Raw genomic sequence first — 23382 nt, 5'->3', positions numbered from 1 at the left:
GCAAGGCCACATTCCTGTTGGGTACATTCCTTTATTTCATAACAAATGGGGAAAATTACTAGTATGAGATGCACCCCAAATTTCCAAGGCCAATAAGAGGGGCCTCAACAGTCATTGCCTTTGATTGATTTCAGCCCTGGTTTCACAAAAGCTAGTTTTTGCAATCCCGATGCAACAGATTCTATAACATAGTAAATCTATTGAAAATGCCCGTCAAATCACTATGAACAGCTGAGAGGTCTTTGTCAAAAATTGGTGAACCAGGTTAGCTAGCTGGTCTTCGTAAGATTCTGAGCTTACGAAAAATCACAATTATTTCGTTTGTTCAGAGTCCAGTGGCCCGTTGCAGAAAGAGTTGCAATCGATTGCAACTCTAAAATCCATGCGCAACTTGATTTTCAACCAATCAACAGCTCGCATTTGGGACTTGCGATTGATTTTTTACTTGCGTTTAAACGCAACTCTTTCTGCAACGGGCCCCAGGATGAAACTGCTGTTATAAGAATAATGATAATAGCGGTATATTTACCCAGGATAGCCACTTCAGTTCCGAAAACTGTTCTCCCAGCGGGCCCTGCTTTATTTACCCTGGCCTTAGCTGGGCTGCCTAGGCGCTCAGGCATTCAAGGAATTAATCCTGCCGGGTACCCATTCACCTCACCTGGGTCGAGTGCAGCACAGTGTTGATAAATTTCTTGCTGAAGGAAAACACGCCATGGCTAGGATTCGAACCCACGACCCTCTGTTTGAAAGGCAAGAGTCAGAACCATGATTATGATTCACTGATTTTCAACAGACTGCTTTGTCATGAAGGGCTTTTAGCAATAGATATTCTATGTTATAGAATCCATTCCTGTAGCGAATGTAAAAACTACCTGATAACACTTTCAGTACTTGTGCATTTCTTTGTTACAACACAGGTGGGGCCAATTAAGAGGGGCATGCATGGTCATGGTCATCTATATAACATTTTCAGTGCTTGTATATTTGTGTCTTCCAAAGCTGTTTAAAATGGTCACCGTGACCACTGAACACAAATGGGAAAATTGAAGGACAAGTCCACACCAACAAAGAGTTGATTGGAATGAAAAGAGGAAAATCCAACAAGCATAACACTGAAAATTTCATCAAAATCGGATGTAATATAAGAATATTATGACATTTTAAAGTTTCGCTTAAATTCACAAAACAGTTGTATGAACATCCTGGTCGGTATGCAAATGAGGAGAACGATGACGTCATCCACTCACTATTTTGTAGCTTATTATATGATTTATGAAGTATTCTAATTTTCAACTCATTGTCAAGGGAAATGATGATTAATTCCTCCCTGAACATGTGAAATCAGCTTTGTTTAATACTACATGGTTCAGTCAAGTTGGTCCTTATTGTAAAATATGTAAAAAATGTTATGTTGTACAATTCAAACACCAAAAAACAAAAGAAATAGTGAGTGATGGACATCATCGACTGACCCATTTGCATGTCACTGAGTTGTGTATACATGTATCACTGTTTTGTGAAAAATGAGCGAAACTTCAAAATGCCATAACTTTTTTATTTAACATCTGAGTTTGATGAAATTTTCAGTATCATGTTTGTTTGATTTTTCTCCATTTATTCAAATCGACATTTTTCTGGGGTGGACTAGACCTTTAAAAAGGGGCATAAATGGTCATGGCCTAGGATTGCTTTAAGCCCTGAAGTCTTGTACATTTATTTATTGCAACACAAAATAATGTGGACAATTAAGAGTGGATTCTGTGGTCATGGCCCTGGTTTCACGATAACACTTTCAATACTTGTATATTTTAGTCTTCCAAAGCTGCTTAAAGACAGCAACACCACCTTGACTATATTGAAAATGTGCACTTAATGTTTTCTTTTAGAAAATACATTCGAAACACCTTCGCTATAAACCAAAGCAATACAGATGTTTATTCTATGAGTTACCTCAGTACTGCCAAACATGCTTTCATTTTTGTTGAGTGAAAAGTAGCATGATAAACTTACATGATTTATTTGATATTGGTTATTGTATAATAAAGAACTGTTAATCACTATCATATCATTTGAGAATGTGTATGTACTTTTTTATATTCACTTACATGACAGGGGCCTTGGAATGGTCTTGATGGGGGGGGGGGGGGCTGACCATGCAAAAACCTCAATGGTAACTTTTACATAGTTGTACGCATTTATTGAAACAAGGGTGGAGCCCCATCACTATCCCTCCCCCCCCCCCCCCCCCCCCGTTCCACAGGCCCTAGCTGAATGGATGCTATATATTTTCTATCTTTACATGTTTGATTGGTCGGATAAGTATCAGATATTTTGTTCTTCCTTTGAAGCCTCCTAATTTTTGGTGAATGCACCAAATTAAATCTGCACCACTATTCAAGGTTATTACTATGTGAATTTGTTTATGTCTTAAACTGATAGTATTAGAGATATAAAATAAACACTTTTTTGAAATGACATGAAAAATTCATTTTGGCCATTTTAGAAGAGAGGACACTGAATATCCTCAAATGTAAAATTGAAATTTTCACGAATAATCAACTAAAGAAAGAATTAAGATCTAAAATTCCCTATACACTTTGTAAGAAAGTAATGTTAGGTTTTAGGTGAAAAAAATATTTGTTCATATTATTGAATATTTACCAAAGCTGTAGACAGATTTTAATGTGTTTTTAATGAAAAAATTGTAAATAAAAATGATATGAATTCTCAGAACGAGAGAGGGAGAGAAAACATATTTAAACCTCACATGGATCATTCTTAACAAAAACATAATCCCAACGAGTTGCAGCACCAGAATGTTTTAAGTTGGGGGGGGGGGGTGGGTGGAAGAAGGGGAAAATGCGGGGGGGGGGGGGCAAGATAAAGTAGAAATGCAAAATCTTTCCCCTTTATTTTCAACATTTCTGGGGGCATTAGTTCTGACCCCCCCCCCCCCCCGGATACATCTTGCTCATGAGAGTATGGAAATCTTGCAAAGCGCGAGCAGAAGATTTTTGATAGTTTGTGATCTGAAACTGGATAATGGTTTAAATAGAGAACAAGCTGCGAAATACATGAAGGGGAAGGTCATCAAATGCGCTTTTTTTGTGCGATTGGAGATGGGAGAGATAATATGGATGATACCAGTTCGTTTGTGGTCCCCTGTGATTTCATGTGCGGGTATAGCCACAGAAAACAGTTTTTAATAAGTGAGAAAATCTCATCTTCCTTTTTAAGGGTGCGGGTAGGAAAACTCTAGGAAATGGAATGGGTAGGTCAGTAGGCCTACTCATTGTTAAATCGTAGGCTCCAGCGATTCCTCCCCGGAATCATCCCGATGTCCATAGGTCTCATAAATTAATGCCATCTTTCTACTACATCCACCGTCTCGATAATTTCTTGACACAGTTGGAGCGGAAGCTCGTTGCTCCTACCTTTATGACCTCGGGTGACCTCGCGATACTGGGATACTGCCCAGTCGGGAATTGATTTAAGAGCTAACTGACAGCTCCAGGGCCCTAGTATAGTTATGTCTGCTTATTTTATCGAGATATGATCCAATGATTGAACGCGATCAAGTTTTGCTTGAACCGGTACCCGCCTGCATGCCTCGATATGAAAAAATATCCCATAAGATTTAATCATAAAAGTTATGCTTGGCGGCCGGGCTCTAATCTCACTCATCGGTTGAACTCCCTGATCGAACTAAAAGTGATGCATACCAGTGCATCTCTGTACCCATGTCGAACAATCGTGATCAAATATATTTCTGCATTTGCGCAGGCTTTTAAACGAGGAGAAACAACATGGCTCAGGGTTAATCCCCTCTAGATATTTAAGATTTCTCCATGGTTATTCCCCTATTCTGATATTCTTTCTTTGCATTTCATTAAAAAAAATCTAACCACTCAGAATGCGTTTCCCTCCTCCTCTTCCTCGCAAAGGAAGTAGAGGAACGGTCATCAATGACAACGAGCGAGATATCGAGATGATATCACTCGAAGTCCGCTTCGCGCTCAGAGGGAAACGCTACGACTCCTCATCGTGGTTAGGTGTGGGGACACTAGTGTGTCGTAAGAGAACGATACATACTATAGAAATGATCCCTAAAAGTATGATCTTAACCAGTTTCCTGACTTATGTAATTTATATACTAGAAATAACCATCATAAAATACAGTTACTGAATGTATAAGCACACTAGAATTATTACAAATTTCATTAGATATACAATGTATATGCTTTGTTTCTAGATTGATATATGCTAACAGTAATATTACCTAAAAATTAATTATCATTAGTATTTGTCAAGATCTGTATTTCTCGATTAAAATGAATTTCAAGTAAACTTTTTGCTAAATTGCTTAGTAAGCAGTACAGAACAGCTCTTTGATGAATATTTATTAGTACGTTATTAGTCTTGGTACCAGGCATTTTAATTTGGAAGTTATTTGTAGCTCAACCAAAAATGAGAGAGTACACCAATTAAAATCATTCCTCGAGTTTATTGCCCGTTTGTAATTTAGTTAAACTTCAATGATGATTTTTTTTTGTTTAAAATGGCAATAAAATGTAAGGGTAATAAAGTCTATGATTAGAAATATCTGCGTGGAATAGCTGTATATGGAATATTCATTAGATTAGTTAGTCTTTATTACCAAACTTTACCAAGTTTTATCTGTTTAATATATTTCTGTACTTTTCATACAAATCATTCATTATCTTATGTAACAAAATATAATTTTTTTATGTCTTCTGAATTGGGAAATAAATATAAATTCATTTGTAGCATATTTTTTATCAAAATTTCACTATTTTTGTGCGAATACTCTCCAAAGTCTGAATGAGGAAAATGAATATGCATGAGCTTAGTCTTAAAAATGGATTTATGATTCAGATCTATTCAGGGTATCTTTGTAGCTATCTTCATATCAATCCTAACTGAGGGTAGTTACCAATAAAAGCTATTTTTAAGATTATTTTTGCTCCGTTACCATAGTATATGCAATAATGTTCACTTTATGTTTCGTTATTGTTCCCCTGGGTGTTCGGCTAGACTTTATCTTGCTTTGCGATACTTCAAAAAACTTTTTTTACATGATGTAAAAAAATGATGATTTAAAAGCAATCCTCCAAAGAAATGGATTTCAGTCTGAGACAATTATAATTTATCTCTCATCAAATTATTGACAAATGGGTCTGCGGGATAGTCTAGATTTTTTCGCTGCTTCCAGCTAGCTAGCTCAGATCACACAAAATCTAATAATATATCGAAAATACATTATGCTGCTAATTCTGCAAATATGGCGTCTGACACAGAGGTAATTTTGTTATTGAAATCTACTTTCATGCACTAGTATTCAGTGTTATTTGAGATAAAATGTGTGTGCCTGGTTAATTTAGTTGTAGCTGTAAGCCTGTAAAATATTTGTGAGGGTGTTTAAGATCGTTCTGTTTGCCTAGGCTCATTTTATTGGCTTATACCTGGACGGATGTTGTCCTAAACTTGCGCGATCGAGCGCAAGCGGCCGACGTGCAAACGGGTTGTCGCTGCAGCTGCATGACTGCGACGTACGGACGGTACTACCTTACCACTACACGGCCAAGCAGTGGCTGTGCGCCGCTGCATTTGCTTGCGTGGTCATGCACGGTGCATGATGCACCGTGGCTTGGGAGGTGGTATGATGGTGGACCCCAAGTCTGCGCACCTAACGATTTGAGTTAAGATTTAAAGTGAATTTATTTTTGGCTTACCTTTGGCTTTAGAATCCAATGTCATGAATCGATTACAAAAATCTCTAGATTTTAAAACGAGAAAAACAATGGATACGACGTACTTTTTCAGAACTTTATACTTAATAAGTCTTTGAGACAGAAGTGGATACATGGATACTAAGATACGTGGATACACATGGATACGAGGATACGTGGATACTACTGGGATACGTACGTGGATAAGTGGATACATGGATACGATGATACATGGATACGAGGATACGCGGATACGTGGATACGAGGATACGGCCGGGCATCTGGGATGTTTGTGGAAAAGGGGAAAGGAAGGGAGAGTCCAGGGTGACCAGATTTCACAAAATGAAATACGGGACAATAAGATCAACAAAGAAGCCCACACAAAGTGTGGGCTTCTGAGAATCCATAGTATAATTATAAGACTTTCGAAAAAAATATAAATAATTAGAAGGAAGGTGAACGAAAGAATGAAGGAGAGAAAGAAAAGAGATGATTGGGAAGGAAAGAAAATAAAGGAAAACAGAAAAAATAACAGAAAGTTAGAATAAAAGAAGGATGAAAGAAATAATAAAAGAGATAAAAAAAAGGTTTCCGTCATTCTTTGAAATGAATATAGAAAGAAAGAAAGAAAGAAAGGAAGGAAGGGAAGATTACTAAATGTCTGAAAGACAAAATAAAGGAGGGAATTAAAGGGGGAAAGGTGAGAAAAAGAAGGAGGAAAGAAAAATGAAGGAAATAAACATGTTTCCTTCATTCTTTGAAAGAAAGAAACAAAAGAAAGAAAGTGAAAATAAGGGAAAAGAATAAGAAGGGAAAAATAAAGAAAGGAATAAAGAGTGGAAGGGAAGAATGAAGCTAGGAGGAGAGAACGAAAAAAGAGAAAATAATGGAAGGAGAGAAAGAACGAAAAGAAACAGGAGACGAAGAGAGAAGGATGCCAAGGTAATTATAAGGAAAGAAAGAATGAAGGAAATAAAAAAGTATAATGATTAAGAAGGAAAGAAAGAAAAATGAACAGACAGAGAGAGAGAGAAAAGAAAATGTCTAGGAAAGAAAGATAGATGGAACAAAAAAGGCAAGCAGAAAGGATAGGGTATATATAAAATAGAGAAGAAAAAGGGAAAGTTCAAAATTCAAGTAAACAAAAAATCCAATCATCTAATAAAAATCATAATTTTATTTGGTGTTTTTTAATGTATTTTCAAAATTTTAAACATAAAATGTTTTAGAAATGAATAAAATTTCAAAGTGAAAAATATTGTCAAACTTAAAAATTAGATGAAACATCGCGGCATCGTGCACACCAAGACTCAAAACGAAAGCTGAAACAACTAGATCTATGAAAAGTCAATAACATGTTCCTCCGATTACATCTCCAAATCATTAATCTGAGAATCCATAGTATAATTATAAGAATTTCCCGCCGATTTTGTGATTATTTTGGTGGAAAAACTGTCATGTGAGATGTTTGCACCATTGAGAATTTGCTTCGATCCTCCATGCCTAGCTAGTAGCCTGCCACACACAGGCAGGAGGCCAGTTCGTTTGCAATGTATTAGGTTAGCAAGAAATCACCGCAGAACTTGCAAAAGTTTACAGTTATCGATTTAATTGTTGTCCCTGCTTCGTCAGCTGTTGGTTATTTAATGAAAATTCGCCACTTTTAAATGTATTAACTACATTTTGTTCAATATTCTGAAATACGGGACAAATAGGCGTCCCGGGAAGGGTTTGTCGGGACGCCGGGACACAGGAGCAAAATACGATTTCCACACAAAAAACGCGCTTCGGACTGATTGTGTATATACAAAACGTGATTAAAATATGAAATTTCTGATCGCAAGCCAATAGGCCCTATAACATATTTTTATTCGCGCTTTGCACTCGAATCACTAAGTTTAGTCAGATAACATTCCTCTTCACCACTTCAAATAGCGCTAAGAAAGTCATGTCTTTTCATAAACCGGTCACTTTATTCAATTTTTATCTAGGTATAAATTCATGAAATATTAGAAATTACATTTCATAATAAAGAATTAAGAATAAAACGAGTCATATAGGACTATTATTCGTATTTATAATCAGAACGAGACATTCACATAATAACCAACCAATGAAAGTCAAATCCAATTTGTGCTCAAAACGAAATATTATATCAAAGGCGTCATTGCATGCCGATGTTCTGTTACAAATGCAGTTCTAGTACTCCATGCTCTTTTGAAAGTCTTCTGGATGTATAAGTAGGAAGATAATTTTTTTTAAATAAGTAATTTATATGCCAATGATGCAGTATCTCATTCACAAAAATTTTATTGCACTCCCTTACTTCTTATTCCTATTTTTCTTCATTCTCTTCTCCCTCTTTTCCTTTTCTCTTCATCAAGTTCATTCTTTCTATAATTTTTGAAAAAAATAAATTATACAATGTATGCCATTCATGCAATAACTCATTCACAAAACTTTATATTCACTCCTTTACTTCTTATTCAAATCTTTCTTAAAAAATCGGACAAAAAAAATAATTATCAGGTCAATTTTGAACTATTAAATCTCTAGTTTTAAGTTAAAAATGATAAATAGAACGACTCATATTAGATAATTCATAATCAGAACGAGACATTCACATTGACGAATGGCTAAGATACACCCAGGGAGTAGGAATGACTGCTTAAATCCGATGACCGAATCTGTAAGTGTTTAAGTAAAATTGGTTCTTTAGCGCTTTTTAAACAACGAGATAAAAGCGCAACAAGACATAGCCCTGAATGAAATTAATTTGTTTAAAAAAGGGATTGTGATGTAGGCCCTATACGATGTGTCTCGTTGCAATCACAAGCAGGACGGGGTGAAATTAATCGTCGAATTGTAACCATGTCAAATATGTCTCTATGCGACATGTTTTGAAATTGATTGGTTATTTCAATATAACCAAAACGTCTCAGTGTGGTATATCGTTCTTAATATCCCCTTTCTTACTATTTTGTTGTTATCTGTTGCTCGTGTCTTATTACTTATCACTGAGCTGTACATGATTGTAATTGGTTTGCGTAATATATGCAAAAACTTCAAAAGGCATAACTTTCTTATTTTACATATTTTTTTGATGAAATTGGCTTGTTACTTATTTTTCTACTGATTCAAATCAATAATTTTTTGGGTATAGACTTCACCTTTTATAAGCTGCATATTCGTACATGTTATTATATTAGCCTTTACTGAAAAATCTGTAATAATCCAAATAGTTTATTTATGTTTTGTTTACTGAAATCAACTTAATTAAATAAAATCAATTCTAAAAAGGATTAAAATTTATAGGTCAAATTGTAATAATATGGGCTTAGGCAATTGATACATGTTTCGCTATAAAGAGAACAGCCAATTTGGAACAATTCACTAAAGTACCCTTTTCTATCTTTCTCTCAAGAAAAATACAAATTAAAAACGATGTAAATTATCTGGCAGAAAGGGTAATTAGGGTGTGTGATGCTTCGTTCTAAAAGTTCTTTTAGTATCATGTACTTCTTTATGTGGCTTCCATGTTCTAGAGTATCAGGAACTCCTTGATGTTCCTTCATAGTACCAAAGTATCCACGTATCAGTTTATCCGCGTATCCACGTATCCAAGTATCCAATAGTATCCACGTATCCATGTTTCCAATAGTATCCAAGTATCCATGTATCCAATAGTATCCAAGTATCCACGTATCCACGTATCCAATAGTATCCAAGTATCCACGTATCCAAGTATCCATGTATCCAATAGTATCCAAGTATCCACGTATCCGCGTATCCACGTATCCATGTATCCAATAGTATCCAAGTATCCACGTATCCAAGTATCCATGTATCCAATAGTATCCAAGTATCCACGTATCCGCGTATCCACGTATCCAAGTATCCATGTATCCAATAGTATCCAAGTATCCACGTATCCACGTATCCAAGTATCCATGTATCCAATAGTATCCAAGTATCCACGTATCCACGTATCCATGTATCCAATAGTATCCAAGTATCCATGTATCCAATAGTATCCATGTATCCAATAGTATCCAAGTATCCACGTATCCGCGTATCCACGTATCCAAGTATCCATGTATCCAATAGTATCCAAGTATCCATGTATCCAAGTATCCATGTATCCAATAGTATCCAAGTATCCACGTATCCACGTATCCAAGTATCCATGTATCCAATAGTATCCAAGTATCCGCGTATCCACGTATCCAAGTATCCATGTATCCAATAGTATCCAAGTATCCATGTATCCAATAGTATCCATGTATCCAATAGTATCCAAGTATCCACGTATCCGCGTATCCGCGTATCCACGTATCCACGTATCCAAGTATCCAATAGTATCCAAGTATCCATGTATCCAATAGTATCCAAGTATCCAATAGTATCCAAGTACCCATGTATCCACGTATCCAAGTATCCATGTATCCAATAGTATCCAAGTATAAGTATTCATATCCATAACATAAAAATCTCCCAGTATCCCTGTATACATATCAACGTATATCATTCCTTAACCAAAACATAAACATCATCAACATGATTATATACCTTAGTTTGCACATGTCCTCCATCACGCGCCCCCTCATTGATCCCTTCATAAATCTTCCCTTTATAAGTCCTCTCATTATACATCTAATATTGCTGCCACTCTCTCTTATACATCAACCCCCGGGCATCAACCATATTGGACAAGTCGTGTACCCGTACTTCTTACGGGGCTATCCCCCCCCCTCCCTATCCTTTATCCATCTCCCTATTTATTCGTTCACGAACGTAGAGGGCGACAAAATTGCTATCATTGCACAACGGCAGCAACAATTAGGAATAGGAGGTTGCTCTTGTAATCGATTCATGACATTGGATTCTAAAGGTACTCCTTACTTTTATTTCACAAAATCTTTCAGTTGATAATGTTCCTGGCATTATCGTGATATATTATAGTAGGGTGTCCGGACTCATAATAAAAACTTCCGCCTATAGGGAACCACCGTTCACTTCATACAGCAGCGCTTTATTCAGTCACACGCACGGTTCCCTATTTCCACCTCCATTCACTTTGTACACAAGTGCGCGTACACAAATCTACGAGTGGTTCCCAAAACCACGATTTGGCCATGTTCCTTACATCATTATGAGTTAGTGTGCCAAATATCTCATAAAAATTTGAAAGAAATATATGATTTTCTTGGTCTGGAAAAAACCTCGGGCTGTCATTTTCAGATTAAAAAAATGGTACCCCATGTCTGCGCACTCATTCACTTTGCACATGATTCGGGGATTTTGATGACAAAGGCTGCATTTTGAGGCTGTCGCATGAAATGCCCTTAATTCATTATTTTTCCACCATTTTGAGTCAGTAGAGGCGCACGGCCAATATGAGAGACTCTCTCCAATAGGGGAGACAATCTCCCACATTGGAGACTTGCTTTGCAAAAGGACAAAAGAAACAACATCAACAAAAGCATGATTTTTTCCACCCAAAATTTTGTCTCACTGAGGTCAGAAGCCCATTTGTTCTGTGTGTGATTGACAATAAAAATCCTTATCAAAACAAAAGTAGACGGTGAATTTTTAAAATAGAGGATGAAAAGGGGTAATTTTTCATGAGGAATCTGTTTATCACATTTTTATCGGCCGCCAAGGTAATCCTTTTGCCGCAAATGTAAACAAAGGAAATTGGTCTCCAAAACTGGAGACTGTCTCTGAAATTGGATACCCAAATTCTTCACAAAAGTCTTTGATATAGGAGATAATCTCCCACATTGCAGACAGTCTCCAATATTGGCCGTGCGCCTCTACTGTGAGTCAGATTTTTTAATGAATACCTGTCTGTATTGCATGTGTAAAGTTTGTGCTCATTGCGTACACGTATCTTCTTTTACTAGAATCGCGCAGGTGCGCAGACTTGGGAGACCGCGCAGACATGGGAGACCGCGCAGACATGGGGGAACTGACCATACCTCAAGTGATGTATGGCTCCACTTCACCATGTTCACTACCGCTACACGACGTTCCACCTAGTGAACATCAAGCTGATGAACCTGTTTGGATACTCCGGCCGGATGGCAAAGGTGGAAAAAAAATGCATATTTATTGTAAAAAAATTACCAAAAAAGACATTGAGAAGAAATAAAAGTTTAATTTCTTACTTTACACCCTTATTTCACTCCATGTCCAGATGTCCATCCTCCGGTTTTCCCCAAAATTGGTGATTTTGAGCCAGTAAATTCTAATTCCTCACATGTATTATTCAAGGCCGATTTCAAAACATCGCATGCGCAGGGTTGCAGGCCGAACAGCATGAATATTCATGAATCATGAATATTCCATCAATTAGAGGATCTGATAAATGAATATGGAAATAATAAAGCTTTCGAAATAAAAGCAAATAACAATCAATTTACTTTTATTTCGAAAGTTTCAGCAAGCGAGGTTACCCTCCAGATGTCTGACACAACTTGTAAGTTTTATCATGACACAACTTGTCAGGACCAAAATAATAATTATTCCGTTTTGGCCTGAAATGCACCAAAACGAAAAAAATAAACTTAAAACTTAAAAGGGGGTTGCTGTCGCGCAACCCCCACTTCCATGGTTCATCCGAACTCAATACATAAATATATGGCCATTGAGTCCTTGTACAGATCGACTTAGAACTTTGGTCTCTGTAATTGGTGAGTGGAGCCAATGGAGTTCAGCGGAACAACCAACATAAGAGAGACCGAAGCTTTTGGTCTAAGACCCCCCTATATTCAGTAATTCAAGTCTTAAAACAAAATATAATCACTGAAATTTGGAATCAAATAAAAATCTAGTGTAGAGTAGGATAGGCTTGGGCATCAGAGCCGAATAATCAAGTCTACCCGTTCTTGTCACCAGAGTCAAGGAGTCGACTCCCATTCTTTCAAGGCCCATTACCCATTAGAGAACCAATCCTGTCAAACAACACATAAAAATTAAACTAATCCAAACAGAACATGTCTGGCTTCTCTTATCTACTGACCACATACATGTAATTACCCCCCTCCCCCTCAAGGTTATATCATAACCTTGTTCATTGAATGAGTGATGCAAACCTTGTTACCAATGTCTTCTGCATTGGTATTGGTAGAAAAGCAAAAGAAAATTGTGAACCCCAAAAAGCAGTCATTAAAGGGATGGTCTGGGCTGAAAATGTTCATAGCCTAATAGATAGAGTAGAATTCACTGAGCAAAATACTGAAAATTTCTTCAAAATCGGTCAGCAAATAATTAAGTTATTGAAGTTTAAAGTTTAGCAATATTTTGTGAAAACAGTCATTATGAATATTCATAAGGTGGGCTGATGATGTCACATCTCCACTTTTCGTTTTCTTATGTTATTACATAAATCATAATTTTGTCATTATTTCATACTTGTGTGAATAATATATCTCCCTTATAATAGAATAAGTTGCAGCAATAAATGTCTAATGCACTAAATCAGTTGTCAATCCAATTGTTCTAGTTCTTGGAGGAAAAAATTTGAATAAACCTATTTTCATGTAATAAAATACAAAAGAACAAGTGGAGATGTGACATCATCAGCCAACCTAATGAATATTCATGACGACTGTTTTCACAAAATATTGCTTAACTTTAAAATTCAATATCTTTGTTATTTGTTATCCGATTTTGATGAAATTTTCGGCATTTGGCTCAGTGAATTCTACTCTATCTACTAGGCTATGAACATTTTCAGCCCGGACCACCCCTTTAAGATTTCTGACATTTTGGACATGACCCTTGTCCTTTGTCAAAGAATGAAAATTTGACAAACAGTAGCATAGCAAAAACAAATCATAATACATCAAGAGAAAAAGCTAAGAGAGAAAAAGAAAGACAAAGATTTTACAGAAGTAATAATAATATATGTGATTTGTAATGCGCCAAATCCACTCGGCAGAGTGCCCAAGGCGCAGTGAAAGAAGAAAGAAATAACGAAAGAAAAAAATTACAAATGTAATAGTTATAAGATTTAGAAACAATTAGGAGTAGGAAGCATTGAATAGACGAGTCTTAAGGTAACGCTTAAATGTATCAATGGACGTGCATTCACGAAAGAAATGAATGGAAATTCAAAAGAAAGAAAAAAGAGTGAAAAATAAAAAGTGAATGAGCAAAAAGAAATAAAAGAGGGAAATTTAAAAAAAAAGAACAAGAGATAGGTAATGACTACCAACCTTGGAAGCATACATGACCATTCCAAATGTTTTGACGAAATGATTTTATCAAAATCTGACTCCTAATTTTTTTGAGATGCTAGACAGTGAGGAAAAAATTACTTATCTTTACGCCGCCATCATGTATTCTGTCATGGAAAGCAATCGTCAGATTAATAATCTGATCAACAAGTGAGTAAGTAGAGTCTTCACAGAAGGCTGGCACAAGTACAACTTGCTCTTTTGTTATGGCCAGAGACTTCAAGCTTCATATTCAGACTACTTTTCTTGAGTGAAGGGTTTGGACATCAAACTATGCAAGTGGGACTTGAAGTCTGATTTTTCATCAAACATGGATCTTTGTGAAATCCACCCCCCCCCCCCCCTCCTTCCTATTCAAGAAAATCAAAACAAGAGATGTCCCCTCCATGTCAGAACCTTTGATATGATTTGCTGGAAATACTTCAAAACATCTCCATGTACATGTCAGCCACAACTTTCATCTAGTGCTCTCAATGTGTAACTATTGATCTTTATTTCCATTAGTCAATGGTAGTGGTACTTTTATTTACGTCACTGGTTTCTCTTTGTCTTATCCCAAATTACAGGATCTGGAACTAGAATCTTTAAGGTCTGCTGTTCTTGCATCTTTGAAACCAGTAAGTATCACTAATGCGGTTAAATCCATTGGTATATTGAGGCCATTTGTTTTTATTTATCCTCATTAATTGGGAAATGTGGGATGACCACTTTTGTACATTTCTTTGTGATGATGGTTCCATATTAACTACATTTTCATGCTGCTGCCCTAACCATACCATACCCTTGTTCGCTGTCAAAGTTCCCGTCTTTTTTATCCCAATTTTGTACAGAGATTTATCTTTGAATTTTTGTAAAATCAAACAAATAAAATACAATCGTTAATAATATGTTATGATGATGTTGCTCTTTGCACTTACAATTATCTAGGCCTTATGTTGATTGATCTTTTTTGTTGGGGAGGGGGGGTACAGATTATGGTGCTGTGGGAACATGTTAAGTGGATAGTCACTTCCTCTTTTTTGCATCTTATAACCAACACAAAAATTTCTTGTGTCTATGTTGAAATTTAAAACATTTTTTAAAGCACTTAGGATTCTAACTAGACATCGATATTCCACTGAATATTTATAATAACCAACATAAAATCACTTTCATGTATTTTATGTTGATGTAATTTACATTTTCAAAACCACCTCCCATGCTAACTGGTTATCTCTATTCCACAGAAAACACAACCAAATGAAGGAACTAAGCCTGTTACTGATGCCGAGGATTCAACAAAAGCGGATGAAGCGGATGAAGATGAAGAAGAGAGTCTTCGACTTCTCAGATTAGCTGCTCTCAAAAGCAAAAAGGAAGATTCAGTCAGCCATGTAAGTAATATCATTATTGTCTTGTAAAAAACAAACATCTATAAAGTAAAGACTAAACTAAGAAAATATTTGCTGTTTATCCCTAGATCAAACCATAACATCAAAATAATGGAAATTATTTGTAAAAGTATTTAGGGCTTATGATTTAATACTTCTGTATGAATTGTGAAAATATTGAAACTTGAGGATGTTTATACTGAGTGGTTGTAAACTCACTTATTTCATGGACAAATGAACTAAGAAAAATTTTATGCCTAATGAATGACCATATTATTTACCCTTGCATGAGTTCATTATCTATTTATTTAAACAGCTAATTTCTATATTCTAAGTTAGAATGAAGTGTTATTAAGTAGACCTATGTTATTTTATTCTATTATAATTGATCTTAAACATCTTTGTTCATACCCACTCTTTTATCCGCTTCTGTTTTATGTAAGCACCCACTGGATAGGGTCAAATGGTCTTTATTGACTACAGTAATTCAGTTAACTTTATTTGACCCTGGCAGTCCAGTGGTGCTCAATCTATACTCTGTTATGTTTATTATGTGTATACACTGTACCAATTTCTTTCTATTTTCATTGCCGAAATAAATAATAATAATAATAAATCAATGTATCCAAGGGTAAATTGGCCTCATGATCAATCGCTAATGTTACATGGCCCAGAATGGGCAGTTGCATTTATCATCAGAATGGTACAAGTACCCATTTGTACTGTTCGTATAATCTTTCAGTCATTGTTAGTTCTGTTTATTTGCAGTTGTATCCAGTAAATGCTTGCTTACTTGCATTCTAAATTGTCCTCCCCCCCCCCCCCCCCACCTCTTTTTTCCATCCCAATGAATAAGGTAGCAAATTTGGGGCTGTTTCACAAAGCTGTTCGTTAAGTTGCACAAAACTTTATAAACAATTTTACGGATAATTGTAACATCGTGCCAAAATCTTACCTCATCTTATTTTGATGAAAACTTTTAAAACTATACGGTAATTCATATAATTTTGTTCTAAGGCAAAAATATTACTGCCCAGAAAAGGTGTTTTAAGCTGTTGACTACTGAATTGTATGATTCCTATAGGCTTTGTGTAGAGAACACTTGGTTCCAGTAGGTAATGGGTTAAGGGTGACAATCAATATCTGCTTGTTACAACTTCACTTATTGTGGTTGAACAAACACTTCCCTTTAGTTGCTAAATTGTGTATAAGGTTGAGCTTTAGATTTGCACCACAACTCCTGTGATGCATCTAGTTGGCAAAAAGTGCGTGTGCATGAAACTGCCCTCAATCTTTCTTTCATCCCCTTAGTTCTCATTTCTCACTATTCTTAGCCCAACTATTGTCCTCTCAAATCTAAGAAGTATTCCCCAGAGCTACTTATTCATGATGGTTGTGTTTGATTATATAAAGACAGGAGCTTGATGCTGCATGTGACTTCAGGTGCAGTTACATGGATGAAAGTTCTTACACGCATATTCCCTGGCTTCCCCCTGTGCTTCAGTTTTTAGAGCTCTGCCTCCTTAAAAAAAATTGAAGTGAATTCAAACATGTCACGATCTTTAGAATTAATCATTCTTGCAAGATTCTGCGTGACAGAAGTTGTTCAGCAAATGGAAAGCTTGGTTGTTCCTGATCTGAACTGATGTTCCCCCCTTAATTCTTTTTTGTAGGTTTCAACACCAGTCCCAGGATCTCCTGCTCACCCACAGAATCCTCCGGCCCAGGGAAACCTACTACAGCCACAACCTGCCCCTTTCCACCAGGCAGGGACAGGAGGTCGGAGCAACCTTATTACCATTCCTCTCCAGGATACCACTGTTCCCCCCCAGCCTGCTCCTGGCTCCAACAGTCACCAAGCTCCTAAGACAAGTGCCAACGACAGTGGCGTCAAGGAAGAGCGTAGCACCAAGTTCAGCCGCTTCGAAAGTTCTGATTCCGAGTCAGACGTGGACGAAGACATTTTTGTCCAGACGGCCAGCGACTCGGATAAAAGTGCCGTCAGTGATTCAGAGAGCGATAAGGATTCCGATTCAGATTCTGATTCTTGGCGGACGCGATCGTTTAGTGAAGCCGAAAGCTCTTCCTCAGAAGCAGAAGCTGATAAGGACAGTAAGTCTCCTGAAGTAGAAAGTGTGACAAACAAAAACCATGATTCAAGTGATATTGGTGAAAAGGATGTAACAGCACAGAAAGAAACAATTAAAAGTGATCGCCCAGAAAAGAAGTCTGAGCGTGATACAAGAAAAGACAATGTCAGGGATAGTAGAGACAATGATAGAAGTCATCGAGACAGAAGAGAGACGAGGCATTTAGATTTACGGTCTCAACTTCGGAACAAAGAAAGAAGTAGGGAAAGGGAGAGAAATCATCATCAGAGAGACACAAGAGACAAGAGGGATGATTACAGAAGCAGAGATAGTGAAAGGGAAAAGAGGATAGAGGAGAGACGCAGACATTATGAATCAAGGAGGGGAGATAGAAGGCCGTCTCCCGGAAAATCACAGAGACACACGTCTGAGCGCTCCAGAAGAGAAGACAGATTACGTAAAGACATTGACAGGAATGCTCTTGAGGCAAGGAGACAAAAGTTTGCTTCAGGGAGTAGTGTGAATTTGAAAGATAAGAAAGTTGTTCTCAAATCGTCAGAAAATGGTGCAAACATTCCAGTGAACAAGAGTAGTGTAAATGATAATGACGTTCATGTACCTGAAAAGAAATCACAAGATGATGCCAAAGCAGAAAAGCTTCCCACAGAGGGAATTGAAAGCGATATTTCTTTGTCTAGTGTGGAATCTGAAGCCGAATCAGAATCCGAATCTAGTAGCGATGAGGAAGATAAGAAAGAGAGCGAGTCGGAGTCAGAATCTGGATCCGACGAAGAGGACACACGTTTTAAAAGAACTTCAACAAAAAGCGATACCAAAACGTCCTCACAAGCACCAACACAATCTCGCCTTATCACTTCAATGACCTTCCCCAAAGAAGGTCCCCCACCACTGCTTCCACGTAGGAGAGCCAATGACATTGACCGCAGTAGAGATCGCAGGGGACTAGATGACTTACAGAGGTCCCGTAGACCTCAAGGTTTTAGGGACGATAGGAGAGAGCGTGATCGGAGAGATCGCTATCCCAGAGATCAGCAGGAGCACAGTTCAAGTAGAGAGTCTCGAGACCGCTCACGATTAGGCACTCGTGAGGAGAGGCGGCATCCTCGAGACACAAAGGAAAGGCCTGATGAAAAAGATTTTGATAAGCTACGGAAGCCTAGGACCAATGACATGAATGAAAGAGAACGTGATATTAAAAAGATTCCCAGAGATAATGACATAAATGAAAGAGCACCTCCTCTCAGAACTCCAAGAGATGCAAATATTGATGAGAAAAGGAGCAGAGTTGGTGCAAGAGACAATGATAGAAATTTAAACGAAAGAATCCCTCACACAGATCGCGAAGCACGCAGAAACCCTCGAGATACAAATTTAGGGGATAAAGCGGACAGACACATTTCGCAGGACAATAGAAGGACTTTAAGCAGAAAGATTGCTTCAGCCAAAGACTTTGTTTCAGAGAGTTCTGAATCAGAAAGTGAAACTGTGAACCAGGCTCTGCGAAGTATCGTGAAAACCGACAAGGCTGAAGAAGATTCAAAGAGCAGTTCAAGGGACAGTAAAAGATCAAAAGACATTGAAAAGGATGAACTAAAAGAGAGGAGAGATCCCAAGAGGGATGGGGGAACAAGAGAAAGGGAAAGGAAATCAAAGCATAAGCGAGATGTCAAAGAAAGGATAGGCAGAAGAAAACGGGATGTGATTAAACACGAGATACCAGACGGAGAAGCTGCCAAATTGGACTCTTTTCAAGTTACAATTTCTGAAGGTAGGATGAAAACAACCCTCTTTTCTTAGTAATTGAATATAAAATTCATTTTTCACCTTACCTTACATCATCTAACTGTTAATTCTTTGTCCAGTTGTAAAACAAAATATCATCTTCATTTCTTTTTTAACAAGCAGCAATTCTTGGTTGACATACTTTGTCTGTTTCCATCATGCTTGGATGGTGGTTTTATATACCAAAAATGAAACAAACAAATTATCCGTGACCTAAATTTTGTTACAGATGGCATCTTTTTTATATGTCCGTATGATTTAATCTTTTCTTTTATCTGACAATGATTTCAAACTTTAAAAAATGGTGAATATGTAGAAAATACAGGTGTTTCTTGGTCGAAAAAGAGGATTACTGTTCCTTGCCTCATGTAGATTGGCCAGGCAGTAGGATTGTTCCACTCAAGCATTTTCCATATTCAAATGATTCCCAAATTTGTACTTCTCTTCTCTTGAGGTCCCTTGTTTGCTCCTTACAATTACATCTTTATATACCCCCAGTATACAAAGTTTGAAGGGGTATAGAAATCAGCATATTTGTGGGCAGGTGGGTGGGCAGTCAGTCCCTTGCAAGTTTTATGCATAAAATACCCTTTTTACACAGGATTTTCTTAACCCCAGACTATCGCTAACCCCGTACTATCCTTAACCCCGTACTATTTATTTTCCTTTTCACACATGCCAAATTGTTTTTGCTAACCCCGGATAAGGAATGCTTGCTTTTTACACACGAAACTCGCTAACCCCGGACTATTGGTAGCTCATGAATATTCACGAGCGCACTGAGGGGTCATTCGGGTCATATCCAAAATCGCTGACTTCTGGCGCGCGCTTTTTTTTTCATCGCAGTGATCGCTGTTCATGAATATTCATTATACTTACCTCTGATTGGACAACAGGGCCGGCTCTGTTTCGGGGCATGAATGGGAGCGCTTAGCCCACTTTCGTTTTACACATGCGATCTTAACCCCGTACTATTGCTCTTAGCACCGCAATTGGTGGGATAACCCTGCTTTTTTGCAGGGCCAAATAATCCCGTACTATAGGTGGGGTTAGCCCACTTTGCAAAAACGCTGTGTAAAACGAAAGTGGGCTAAGCTTAACCCCGTACTATAGGTGGGGCTAAATTGCCATTTAGCCCCACCAATAGTACGGGGTTAAGGAAATTTTAGCCTGTCTAAAAAGGGTAAAAGTAGTTCCTCAGGTGCCCATTACTCATAAGACTTGACACTCACATTGGTCTTGGAGTGAAGATTTACACGATACTGAATGTGTTGTTTGGATCTGATTTGTCATGGTAGTGGCATATTATGGCAGTACACCAGGAAAATCTTGTGGAGCAAACCTCAGTATTTGCGACAGACATTATTTAATGTCTCTGGCTCTGTGTTGTCATGGTAGCAGCATATAATGGCAATGAACCAAAGACTTATTTTGTGGGTTCTTGCTTTCTTGTCCTGTGTTCATGAGAATTTGCACACACATTGATCGTAACCCTAATTCTTCCAATTTTCACGATGTATCCGCTGCGCAAAATTTTTTGACCTCGCCGCTCACTGACTTTTTACTTTCAAGTCTCGCGCAAATTTTGAGACCAAATTTGTGACGCCGGGGTATGCGGTTACAACATTACGCAACATTATGTAAGTGCATGTCAGACCCAAAATTGCTCATAAACGTGATTTCGTGTACAAATCCAATACAAATTGTGTATTTAGCCAAAATTCATAAATGTATCATCATTTCTACTTGTTCTGATTAAACTTAATTAATTTTGCCTTGTTTATGATCAGAATAATGTCTGGAACGATTTCCATTGAAAAACAATAAAAAACATAAGAAATCGGTCTTGGTACCAGAATTTTTTTCATTCACAATTGTTAGGAATGCTATAAAGAACATTTTCACCAAAAAATAGCATTCTAGGAGCTTTATTTAGTGAATCAGAGCAAAAAGTATGATTTCATGAATAAATTAGTATAATTAATTCATACAAAATAAAATATATGAATTCAGTAAAATTTACCTATGGGCAATTCCACAGGTTGGGACAAATCTGTAACGTGAGTAACCGACACATTCCAAAGATTTGCCAGGAGCATAATAGAATTTCCCAAGTTTTGTTTTTATACAAAGGATAGTCAGACTGTGTACTTTGTTGTGATACGGAGATGTTTAGTTCCTATCAATAATAATGGAGTTACAGCTCCAAGTATGAGTCAAGGTGTCTCCAAATGTAACGTGAGTAACCGTGGAATAGCCCACATGCAACTGTGTAGAGTACATCATTCTCTACCATCATGCAAATTTTCGTTGTGATCGCGCAATCCGCGGCCGAGATCTCAAGGGGGGGCCATAATGGGAATGCCAAGAATCAAAGTACCCCGGGATATTTAGGGTTAAAGGCCAAATGCTGCATGACATACACCGGTAACTCTAATTCCTATTTTATTGCCCATTTTACTCGTGTAGATACTGCTGCCCAGAAGAAGAGATCAGTTCTTGACAGGCTAGGTAGTGCACCCCCTGCGGACAAAGTCAGGAACTCTGTGAAGTCACGCCTTGGTCCTGTGAAGACGGAAGCTGCCGATTCTACTACTGACATTGCCCCTATGGACCCAGAAGACGACCTCTTCCCCGAAGAACTGGGTCCCCAAGGTGATGGTGTGAAAAGGAGGAAAGTAGAAATAAATGACAAGTATTCCAATCCAACCAAAAAGCGCCTTAAACTCAAACGAGTAGAACCACCAGGTGAGGTGAAGTACGATGACATTACTCTAGACCATGAAAGTGAAATGTATACCGTGGCAGAACCTCCGGCGAAACGTAAGCAGCTGAGCAAGTCGTTACTGAGCCGGCTTAGCGATAAACCAGGAACTCCGCTTAACTCGGAGGAAACTTCTACAACTCTTGACGGTGGATCCTCGCCAGAAATAGAACCCGTCAAGCGGAAAGTCAAGTCCAGGGACAGTGAGGATAGGGTGGAGAAGAAGAGCAAGTCTAAGAACAGGGATGTGTGGTCCAGGAAGAACGCGGATGCTGCAGTGGAAGATGTGGATGGTGTGGACGATGCTCCGCCCAAGAGGGATATACGCAAGTCCAAGAATAAAGACATTTGGTCTTCTGAGAGGAGCGTCATCACTGCAAACCCTGAGAAGGATGTTGGTGAAGAGTTACCGGTGAGGAAGGAGCGCAGATCACGGGATGTATGGTCTTCCAAGAGGAAAGCCGTCACCAAGGATGCAAAGGAAGACAGTAAGGGTTCCAAGGACGATGAGTTAGAAGAGAGGATTAGGATGATAAAGGCCAAGAATGCGGCCATTATGCAACGCCAAAAGGAAATTGAAGAGGAAAAGAAAATGTTTGGTGGGCATAGGTAGCAGAAATTCAAAGCAAACCCTCCTATATATTGCTGAGAACTGCTGTAATATCATGTAATTCCACATTGTTTGGAGGGTGGGGTGACTTCTGCAATTTTTTTCAGCTGCACCACTTAACTGTTGAAACAAAGCTTTTCTTAGATCATTTAAATACACTGTATATGAGATATTGCTTCATATAGTAAAAAAATAACACCTATTTCACCCCTACCCCAAAAAATGTTTCAAAAGGTAAATGGTTTTCATGGGCATCCTCATTGCTGGTACATGCAGGCAGGGCTTGACATTAGCAGTGGCCCAGGGCAACCAAAAATGGGAATAGCAGAGCTGCCAAGTAGTACGATTTTTCCGTATTTCATACGGAAATCAATTTAAAATACGGCAGTACGCTTTTTCATGATAAAATACGGGAAAAATCAAATTAGAGAAGAAAAGGTATTCCGTGTGTTGCTGCCCTCTACGTTCAATGAGTTATGCTTACATCAAGGCTTTCCGATTAGAATTTTCAATATCCTGGCGAATCAATGCGGGTGACAAGTTCCGAGCGCACACGTAGTTTACAAGCGCAAAGCAGCGGCTCAAATCGCGATATTTTGCGACTGGTAAATACGTCTGTAAGGATGATGACGTCATCCAAGATGGCAACTTACGTTGACCGACAGAAGGATCGAAGATGACGATGTTTCGATCATAATTTGAAACGAATTAGCCGTAACTGCGGTCTAAGGTACGATATTTCTGAATTT

The 23382-nt window shown here is 37.9% G+C and overlaps 1 protein-coding gene and 1 non-coding gene across 3 annotated transcripts; one reads left to right on the top strand and one right to left on the bottom strand.

Moving 5' to 3' along the window:
- Positions 1–3906: 3906 nt before the first annotated feature.
- On the bottom strand, positions 3907–4125 carry LOC121405613. Its single transcript, XR_005968658.1, has one exon. It is a non-coding gene; the product is annotated as a small nucleolar RNA U3 (small nucleolar RNA).
- A 1142-nt stretch (positions 4126–5267) lies between these two features.
- On the top strand, positions 5268–22951 carry LOC121431633 (serine-aspartate repeat-containing protein F-like). Of its 2 annotated transcripts, none has more exons than XM_041629231.1 (5): positions 5268–5323; positions 14563–14613; positions 15223–15369; positions 17040–19245; positions 21729–22951. In XM_041629231.1, the coding sequence occupies exons 1-5, from the start codon at positions 5306–5308 to the stop codon at positions 22634–22636; spliced, it is 3330 nt and encodes a 1109-aa protein (XP_041485165.1). In that variant the 5' UTR covers positions 5268–5305; the 3' UTR covers positions 22637–22951. The 2 variants fall into 2 exon arrangements, with proteins under 2 accessions (XP_041485165.1, XP_041485164.1); XM_041629230.1 differs by lacking the exon at positions 5268–5323 and adding an exon at positions 11737–11845.
- Positions 22952–23382: the final 431 nt, after the last annotated feature.

This window comes from Lytechinus variegatus, chromosome 18 (genome assembly GCF_018143015.1).
Source record: "Lytechinus variegatus isolate NC3 chromosome 18, Lvar_3.0, whole genome shotgun sequence".
NCBI lineage: Eukaryota > Metazoa > Echinodermata > Echinoidea > Temnopleuroida > Toxopneustidae > Lytechinus > Lytechinus variegatus.
Note: the sequence above shows the minus strand (reverse complement) of the source record. Positions and strands in the feature narration are given on the sequence as shown.